At 42.3% G+C, this 10,300-nt stretch overlaps 2 protein-coding genes across 2 annotated transcripts in view; one reads left to right on the forward strand and one right to left on the reverse strand.

Moving 5' to 3' along the window:
- Plcz1 (phospholipase C zeta 1) overlaps positions 1 to 3,693 on the reverse strand; it is a 48,030-nt gene extending 44,337 nt beyond the window's left edge. Inside the window, exons 1-2 of the mRNA XM_052721704.1 lie at positions 3,659 to 3,693; positions 2,284 to 2,407 (exon numbers count right to left, since the gene is read on the reverse strand). Coding sequence (XP_052577664.1) covers positions 2,284 to 2,407; positions 3,659 to 3,693 — 159 coding nt within the window. The remainder of the gene's footprint in view (positions 1 to 2,283; positions 2,408 to 3,658) is intronic.
- A 1,086-nt stretch (positions 3,694 to 4,779) lies between these two features.
- Capza3 (capping actin protein of muscle Z-line subunit alpha 3) lies at positions 4,780 to 5,679 on the forward strand. The gene has a single exon (XM_052719282.1). It carries the CDS (start codon positions 4,780 to 4,782, stop codon positions 5,677 to 5,679), a length of 900 nt encoding a protein of 299 aa, XP_052575242.1.
- Positions 5,680 to 10,300: the final 4,621 nt, after the last annotated feature.

Raw genomic sequence — 10,300 nt, forward strand, 5'->3', positions numbered from 1 at the left:
ACTTTGCCTACTACATTATCTCCCCAGCTCTGACAGTTATTTTTTAATTGAAAAAATATTTTGATTTTTTTATATTTTATTTTATAATTTAATTTAATTTTACATATCAGTCACGGATTCCCTTGTTCTCTCCCCCCCACACACCTTCCCCCCAGCCCATCCCCCATTCCCATCTTCTCCAGGACAAAGACTCCCCTGAGGATTGAGTTCAACCTGGTAGATTCAGTCCAGGCAGGTCCAGTCCCCTCCTCCCAGGCTGAGCCAAGTGTCCCCGTATAAGCCCCAGGTTCCAAACAGCCAGCTCATGCACTGAGGACAGGTCCTGGTCCCACTGCCTGAATGCCTCCCAAACAGATCAAGCTAATCAACTGTCTCACTTATCCAGAGGGCCTGATCCAGTTGGGGGCTCCTCAGCTATTGGTTCATAGTTCATGTGTTTCCATTCGTTTGGCTATTTGTCCCTGTGCTTTATCCAACCTTGGTCTCAACAATTCTTGCTCATCTAAACCCTCCTCTTTCTCGCCAATTGGACTCCTGGAGCTCCACCCAGGGCCTGGCCGTGGATCTCTGCATCTGGTTCCCTCAGTCATTGGATGGGGTTTCTAGCACGACAATTAGGGTGTTTGGCCATCCTATCACCAGAGTAGGTCAGTTCGGGCTGTCTCTCGACCACTGCCAGTAGTCTATTGTGGAGGCATCTTTGTGGATTTCTGTGGGCCTCTCTAGCACTTTGCTTCTTCCTATTCTCATGTGGTCTTCATTTATCATGGTCTCCTATTCCTTGTTCTCCCTCTCTGTTCTTGATCTAGCTGGGATCTCCCGCTCCCCTAAGCTCTCTTGATTTTTTAATATAATTATGTAATTTTATTTTACCCTTCATTTGGTTGATGTGGTGGATAAAAATGGTTTCTGTATATTGAACCATCCTTGTGGGTAAGCGGAGGATCCCTTATACTTGCGGGTAAGTATAGGATTTGGTCATTTCATAGAATCCTTCTTGAAGGTTGTTAAATTTGGCTTGCTAATATTTTGTTGAAGAATTTTGTACTTATGTTAATCAGACATAATGGCTTGTAGTTAACTGTCTTGAGGTGCATGTTTAGCTTCCACACCAGGATTTTGCTGTATTTATAAAGTAGCACTATAATCATTTCCTCTTCTGTTATTATACAAGTGTTTAAAAAGGAAGAGTCTTGATTCCTTTTAGATCTTCACCTACAAAGTCATTTTCTTTGGGCTTTTCTTTGTTGAGTATTTCACTTTATTAGTGACTGTGGGTTTTTGTTTGTTTGTTTTTTGTTTTTTATTGTTGGTCTGTTCAAGTTTTCTAATTCTTTCTGATTCAGCTTTTGCAGGCTCTGTAAATTTAGATATTTCTCCATTTTCTATAATCCAGCCAATCTGCTGCGATATGGTGGTTCATATTCCCTCATGATGTTCTTTGTTTCTGTGGGGTCAGTTGTAATGTCTTCTGTTTCATTTATAAATTCATTCCTTTGAGCCTTCTCTCTTTTTCTTCCTGCCTTGCTAAGAGTTTGCCAATTATTTAATTAATTACTATGATTATTGTCTGTTAATCATTTTCTTTTTTAAAGCAGATCCCATATAGCCTAGACCAGCAGGAAACTCACTATACATAGCTGAACTCTTGATCTTCCTAGTGCTCCCAAACAGGATTAAAGGCACTCCCACAGCCAGCTCTTATGCCGATCCTCATCATTCTGTTCCTTCAAGTTTCTTTTCTCCCATGTCATCAAAAACAAAATGAAAAAACAAAACAGACAAAGCCACTACCACTCACTTTTCACATTTCATCCTGGTTCAACCGGTCCTAATGTTGATCTTCATCCTGGATCTGGTGTGACTGTTTCTGTACACTCAGGAAACTCTTTCAAGCCAATGTCCTGGCATTGTTTCAAAATTTAGTAGCCATTACTTTATTCTGTTCTTAAGACACTGTTTTTCCACATGTATTTTTAAACACTTATTTAGGTGCATGTGTATGTACCTGAATATACATATTTGTGCCACATACTTAAAGGAGCCCGACTATGTCAGAAGAAGGCACTAGAACCCTAGTTCCAGACAGGTGTGAGGCAACGTGTGCATGCTGGAACTGGACACAGGTCCTCTACAAGAGCAGGAAGTGCATTTAACTAGTGAGCCATCGCTCCAGTCCCATGTGTATTTTCTAAAGAAGTACTCAAAAATCTACGAATATCTACTTACACTGTAGCAAATCCTTCATAGGTTGTGACAGGCAGGGGGAGGGCATCATCTCACCTTAAAAACATTCTTCACATGAGAAAAGCTGCATGGAATATTAAGTTTTTCAAGCAATTTGTAAGTATTTTCAACGCTGATTTTTCCACCTCTAAATTCATCCTGAATCTTAGACAAAAACCATGTATGAAGCACAGGAAGTTAAGGAAATTCTCAAAGAAAGTCACTTACTGAGGCTTTAAAATTCTTAAAGAAATCTTTTGTCTTCAGTTTGAATGAATCATCTTTCCTGTGTTCAGGCAGAAGTAAATAAATACTATTTACAACAAAATACTATTGTCACCAATTATAGCACAGGTATAAAAGATATAAAAAAGACACAGCCCAGTTAAAATGCAAGATGATTCTTAAAAACTGGAGAAATAAAGTTAGCACATGGGAAATTCATTATACAGTTGTTACATCCTATTTGCCCAGAAGTCTGATCTGAGAGCTACTGGACTCCAAGATTCTCCCACCTGCCTGACCTCCATCATCCAGAAAGATGAGCAAATCAACACTCAACCTTATAGAAGACAAAGCATTAAATAAGTTCACAAGACATTGTTAAACATAGGCTGAGTGTTCAGTAGTGACTATGACTGATTTAATTACTGCACTAGTCAAATATCTTGGTACAGGCTTGCCTTAAAATTGGTTCAAGTACCTTCAGAAAGGGTTACAAATATCATAATGCAGGCTGGGGGTATGGTTGAGTTGGTAGAATGTTCTCTTAATCATGCTTGAGGCTCTGGGTTTAATCCCCAGTGCCACATAAGCCAGGAGTGATGGTGCATGTTTATAATCCCAACACGCCACAGGTGAGGGCAAAAGGATCAGAAATGCAAAATTCTCTTTGGCTACATGACAAATTTGAGGCCAGCCTGGACTACCTGGGCTACACAAGACCTATTCTCAAAACTATAAAACAGTAAAAGAAAAAGAAAAAGAAGCTACAATGAGTATATATTTGATATGAAAAGAGAAAGTAGAATAATCAAGTCTACTTATTATATACAGATAAATGTCAAAAATTAGGGTTCCCCAACGTGAAAAAATAGATTAAGATGAAATAATAGGGTAAGCTATAAAGTCATGGAAGCTACGTTTGCTCCAATTTCTGCTCAATTTTAGATTGTTAAAACTAATGAGTAACTCTTAAACTTAATGGCTCTGACTCAATATGGAAAAGTCATTTTCTTATAGCTAGTAACAATAACAAAACACAGGAATCTATGGAAACCCAGAAAACCTCAGAACTGTATAAATAAACAGAAAGCTAATATTGAAATCATAGACACTTGAGTTCAGTACTCTGTAAAAAGAGTGAGAGGCACACGAGGAGGAAGAACCGAGAGCAAGGGGGAGAATGGGGTGGAAAGACCTGAACGGATATTTTGCTTCTGCATGCTCATGATATCGAGTTTCCATGTTTTCATGATCTGTGCCACGTGTCCTCCCATAGAGGTCTCTCCGCCTAAGGTGTTGTCACTTAGTCTTGAAAGTAACTCTCCCTCTTGGTGATAGTCATCAGGTGTTCTCACTGCTGCAGCTTTTCTAGAGAAGAGGCAGAGAACACAGTCTGTTGCCTTTGCTCTTTGAAATTAGTGCACACACACATAGAGAAAACATGAAAGACACACACACACACACACAGAGAGAGAGAGAGAGAGAGAGAGAGAGAGAGAGAGAGAGAGAGAGAGAGAACATGCAAGATGTGGTCCCAGCATAAAACATTTGACTTCTTATGATCTGAGAATTTTCAATCCCCCTGGCATTTTCAACAAACTCCATTTGTGTTTCTATTTGCGGTGTGTGTGTGTGTGTGTGTGTGTGTGTGTGTGTGTGTGTGTGTGCACTTTCATAGCACATGTGTTGAGATCAGAGGACAATTTGCAGGAGCCTTTTCTCTCCTTCCACCATGTTGGGCATGGGAATCAAACTCTGGCTATCAAGCTTGGCAGCAAGCACCTTTACCAACTGAGCCATCTCTCAGCCCTCATTGTATCTCATTTGATTTTGCCCATTTTGTTTCTAACCCCTCAGACCTTTCATCACAATGTTCACCCAGAAGGGTGGGGCAGCTATCCTAAGGGCCCTATGACAGCTGAAGAGACAATACACTGTCCAGCATCAACTACAAACCCCAGGCAACTTCTCTAGACTGCCAAAAACACATAATGGACACAGAAAAAGACACACCACTTGCGAAGAAGACTCATCAGGAAGCAAGTTCTTAAAACCTTCACAATTGGTATAGCTGGTGGGCCGGGCACCACAGTGTCAGGGTGACTATCATTTTCTTCTTTGGTTCTGAGCACTCATTGTGACATCATTCAAGTTCCATGCTTCTCTGTGACTTCACCAGGAGATACAGAGCTTGTCTGACTGCCCATCTTCATGCGCGGACATACTGATCTAAGGCTTAAATGATTAACACCTTGAATGGGCATGGATCGCTTTCTCACCCTGTGAACACCATTCATTTCAGAAGCTTTGCTTCTGCTGCAACTAGACATGTCACTCAGCGTCTTGAGTAGGAAAGAGAAAGAGAAGGTCATCCGCAGACTCTTAGTCCAGGCTCCTCCTGGGGAATTTGTGAATGCCTTTGATGATCTCTGTCTGCTCATCCGCGATGAGAAGCTCATGCACCATCAGGGTGAGTGTGCCGGCCATCAGCACTGCCAGAAATACTGTGTTCCACTCTGCATCGATGGCAACCCAGTCCTCCTGTCTCACCACAATGTGATGGGTGACTTCCGGTTCTTTGACTATCAGAGCAAACTTTCTTTCAGGTTTGACCTGCTCCAGAATCAGCTGAGAGACATCCAAAGCCATGGAATCATTCGGAATGAGACTGAGTACCTGAGATCTGTTGTTCTGTGCGCCTTAAAACTCTACGTGAATGATCACTACCCAAGTGGAAATTGCAATGTGCTGAGAAAAACAGTCAAAAGTAAAGAATTCTTAATAGCTTGCATAGAAGACCACAGCTACGACAATGGTGATTGTTGGAACGGTCTTTGGAAGTCTAAGTGGATCTTCCAGGTAAACCCATTTCTAACCCAAGTAACAGGAAGGATTTTTGTGCAAGCTCACTTCTTCAGGTGTGTCAATCTTCATATTGAGATCTCCAAGGACTTGAAGGAAAGCTTGGAGGTGGTCAATCAAGCCCAGCTGGCTCTCAGTTTTGCAAGGCTTGTGGAAGAACAGGAGAATAAGTTTCAAGCAGCTGTCTTAGAAGAGTTACAGGAGCTGTCCAATGAAGCCCTGAGAAAAATTCTACGGAGGGACCTTCCAGTGACGCGCACCTTGATTGACTGGCAGAGGATCCTCTCTGACTTGAATCTGGTGATGTACCCCAAGTTAGGATACGTCATTTACTCCAGAAGTGTGCTTTGCAACTGGATAATATAAAGGACTGCTCCTGGCTGTTGTCTCAAGCTAAATGTTTGTTTTCTAGGGAGTGGGTGCTTGCATATAGCTGATAAGTTCTTGGACTTGTAATTAGCCTGCCATTAGTCCCATGCAATTTTAAAGAGGGAAGAGAATAAGAAATAATTTTATACAGACAGTATCCACAAATATGGCAAGAAAAAGGGACGGATACATTTCATAATGTTAACTGTCACAAATTCAGAGACACTTATGAAAGCCTAAAATAACTAGATAGAGGGGGAATTGCCAGGATTAAGACTGTGACTCCTGTGTGTGTGTGTGGGGGGGGGGGGTGTCTATGTGTCTGTGTGTCTGTGTATCTGTATCTGTCTGTGTGTGTGTCTGTGTCTGTGTGTACGTCTGTTGGGGGTGTTTTTATCTTCTCTGTGTGTCTGTGTGTATGTCTGTCAGGTATGTTTTTGTCTTGTGTGTGTGTGTCTGTATGTGTGTCTGTGTCTTTGTGTGTGTCTCTGTGTATGTGTCTATATGTATGTCTGTGTGTGTGTCTGTGTGTCTGTGTACCCGTGTGCCTGAATATCTATATGTTTGTGAATTCAGCCTCTCTTTGGAACTGAGTAGGTCTGCACATGCATATCACTCTGAAAATGCTACCTCACATTATTCCATTCAGTCTGAGACCAACCAGAAGTAGGTGGACCTTAATAAACGACATAGGGTTTGGATATCCTATGAAATGAGCTCATCTCAAATCTCTCAGTTGTGGGGCAAGAGAGATGTCTCAGTAGTTAAGAGCACTGGCTATTCTTCTACAGGAACTGGGTTCAATTCTCAGTACTCACATGGCTCACAATTGCCTGTAACTTCAGTCCCAGTGGCTCCTGGGGTCCTGCATATACGTAGTGCCCAACACTGCATACACATACAAGAAAAACACTCAGACACATGAAAATGAAGGGGATTAGTAAAGCTGCTTCCACCTTCCTCCCCACACCCTCATAAGGAGGATGTGGATTTGCTGTAAGTCTCTGGGATTCTAGAATAGCAGGATCTAAAAACCTAATGCTTTCTTCATAGCAAGCTTTGTACTAAATGTTTTACACACAGCATTTCCTATCTGTCTGGTTCTAATATTAAGCCCATTTTATATTAAAAAAAAAAATTAAGGTTTCAAGTTGCTCACATCACCAAGACATATAACATCTTAATCTAGTCTGTTCAGGCTGCTACAGTAGCCTATGAAGTGTGGGGCCTGTGAGATGGCTTGGCATATAAAGATACCTGCTGCTAAGCATGAAAGGTCCCTGCTGCCATGCCTGAACCTGAGTTCCATCCTCAGGACACACATGGGGGAAAGAATCAACACCCTCAAGTTGTCCTCCAACCTCCACAGGAGCCCCCATCCCCAACTCCATGCACACAAAATGAAATAAATAAAATTCCAAAAAAATTACCATAAAATGAGAAGCTGCCTAGGAAACAGGTGCTCACCAGTCTAGGGTGGCCCAGGATCGAGATGAAGGCTGAGACAACACCTGGAGAAGGCCTGCTTACTCATGGATGGTGCTCCTTGTCGTATAGCACATCTTGGAAGGAGCAAGGCAGCTCTCCAGATTGTTTTATAAGGAGACTAATCCTGCTCATAAAAGCTATACACTCATGACCTCCTGGAGGCCCCTGAGGCCACCACCCTAGAAATTACATTTCACCATTCAGACTAGCATGCTGAGTGACTGGTGTGAATGACTAAATGTCATACTCCTTAAGATCTGGAGAGGCTTGTTTGATCGTCATGTGAAGAATCCAACATGAAACGCTCCCCTCCCATGGCAAAGGCCTTGATTCCAAATACTTAGTCTCCAACTGATGCCACTATTCGGGGGAGTTTCTGGGAACTTTTAGAGCCTGGGCCTGATGCGAAGGAGCAGGTCACTGGGGACATGTTTTTAATTGGCTGCTCTCTGCTTCCTTATGTCTGCATGAAGCGAGCAGTGCCCTCTCCCACATGCTCCCACCCATCATGATGTCTACCCAAACATGGTCAGGACCCACGACCGCCGCAGACTGAACTATCTGAAGCCATGAAGAAGGGAACCCTTCCTCTCCTATGTTGTTTCTGGCAGACCTTTGGCCACAGCGATGAGAAAACCAAGTAGCACACAGGTGTGGTGTGCTCAGCTGACCATTGTGAGGGCAAGCGCAGCACACAGCTCAACCCAGTTCTGGATGCCATCACCCGATCCATGCTTCCCTGAATCTTATCTCTACCTACTGTTCTTTCAGTGAGTTCCCAGCTGAAATCTCTAACAAGGACTGGGATGCAGTCGGTAGACCTCATCCTCCAATCCTGATTTATCTGTAAAGGAAAGCAGTTTGTATCTTGAATTCATGCAACTGAAAAATGCTCTGGTTCTGTCCCATAAGTATTAGGCAATCAAGAGCCCATGGAGGAATTTTTAAACCTCAAACCTTCCCCCAACTAATGGTTATTATGAATCTATTGACTTCTGTGTGTACATGGTGTTTGCATGCTTGTGGGGGTGGGGGTGGTGGGGGGATGGGGGGTGTACACATGGCTGTGAAAGCTGCATGTCTGTGTTGGGTATCTTCTTTGATCATTTTCTGACAGTCTTACACTGAACCTTGGGCCCACCAATGTGGGTAGCCTGGTTGGCCAGTGACCCTCCACGACCCTCCTGTCTCCACATAGCACTCCTAGATGGTGGCCATGCCAGCTTCTTTTCCTCAGGTGCTGGGGATCTGAACTCAGGTCCTCGGCTTACACAAGAAGCATGTTACCTGCTGAGCCGTCTCCTCACCCCTGGCTCTTTAGCTTTATTAGAGAATTCTCTGGGTATGTCTTAAAAAAACACAAATTCTCAGAGTCCATTCTGAAACATTCTCTCTCTCTCTCTCTCTCTCTCTCTCTCTCTCTCTCTCTCTCTCTCTCTCGCCCCTTAGAGATTGAACCTAAGACCACTTGCCCTTTATTACTGAGCTACACCCCCCCCCCCCCGGGATATCTGCATTTTAAAACAAGCATCAGAGGTGTCTCTGATACAAAGGCTACCAGTCAGGACCACACATTAGGAAATATTGCTGTAACCTTAAAATACTATGCCTAATTTCTGTTTACTTAAAATCATTTCCCAGAAATCCATTGCCCAGTGAAAGCCATTTTGACTACTCACCGTATATGGACCAAATCCAGGATTTCATCTGCTATTTAAAAAAAAGAAAGAAAAGAAAAACAAATCCTAAAATAAAGCAGAAAATAAAATTGTTCTCCTGAACTAAAATAAAGCCATCAGAAAAATCATTTAACAAAAACATGAAGTAGTTTGTGATTACAGGTATAAGTGATTTTCTAGATCATTCCAGAACAGGACCCAAGAGTTTATGGAAGAAATTCCAGAGACATTTAGCTCCCCATCCAATATTACTGTTTTCTTGCTACTATGATAAAATACCCCAACAAGAGCAAGTTAAGGACAGGGAGGGTTTGTGTTGTCTAATGGTTTGAGACTATGAGCCATCTTGGCAGGGAAGTGCTGGTGGCGGGAGCAAGGTCACACTGTACCCACTGTCAGAAAGTGAAGGGTAAGGAAGCCTGGTGCTTAGCTCATGTTCCCTTTAGCATACCGGCCAGAACCTACTCCCAAGGAAAGATGCCACCGACAATTGGGGTGAGTCTTCAGATTTCTAGTAACTCAGTCATGCATTTGCATTCCCAGGGGTTAACCTAGTCTAGATATGCCTTACTGGTAAGGCCAGGGCCTTCTTTCCTGGTTGAGCCTAGATTTTGTCAAGTTAGTGATCAGTACTAATCATCACACACTCCAACATTCGGCCTTGACAATAACATCATTAGCTGTGTTTGCAATCCCAGCCTCCAGAAGGCTGAGACAGGAGTGTAGCTAGAGTTTTCCTGCCTGGCCCACAGTCAGGACAAATCTCTGACACCCGCCAGTCCCACAGCCATTTAGACCCAACCAAATAAACATAGAGACTTATATTGGTTACAAACTGTATGGCCGTGGCAGGCTTCTTGCTAACTGTTCTTACAGCTTAAATTAATCCATTTCCATTAATCTATACCTTGCCACATGGCTTGTGGCTTACCGGTACTTTACATCTTCCTTATCCTGATGGCGGCTGGCAGTGTCTCTCTCACCCAGCTTCCTGTTCTCTCAATTCTCCTCTCTGTTAGTCCCGCCTATACTTCCTGCCTGGTCACTGCCAATCAGTGATTTATTCATTGACCAATCAGCAACACATTTGACATACAGACCATCCCACAGCACAGGAGGATCACAAACTCAAGTTGAGACTGGCCTAAATGATGTCATATCTCTAAAAGAAAAACAAAAACCATTAAATATAAAAATATTGTTGATATTTTTAGATATCTGTCACATGTACAAATTGTGGGAAGTGCTCAAATTGTAAAGTATTGATCTATTTTTCTCCATCTAACTTTGTGGAGTTGTTTTCAACATTAAGGATACATAACAAAAATTTATATTTGATAATCTTTTACATAATGCATGTATCATAAGCATTGGCCCCATATCATTCAAAATTTCTTAAGCATGTCAATTTAATTATTTACATGGTATTCATTCTATAAATATACCATAAC

The sequence above is a fragment of the Peromyscus californicus genome, unplaced genomic scaffold (genome assembly GCF_007827085.1).
Source record: "Peromyscus californicus insignis strain IS unplaced genomic scaffold, ASM782708v3 Scaffold_6__1_contigs__length_162567912, whole genome shotgun sequence".
Taxonomy (NCBI): domain Eukaryota; kingdom Metazoa; phylum Chordata; class Mammalia; order Rodentia; family Cricetidae; genus Peromyscus; species Peromyscus californicus.

Coding starts and splice junctions, on each gene's coding strand:
- Capza3 (XM_052719282.1), top strand. CDS start 4,780: ATGTCACTCAGCGTCTTGAGTAGGAAAGAGAAAGAGAAGGTCATCCGC.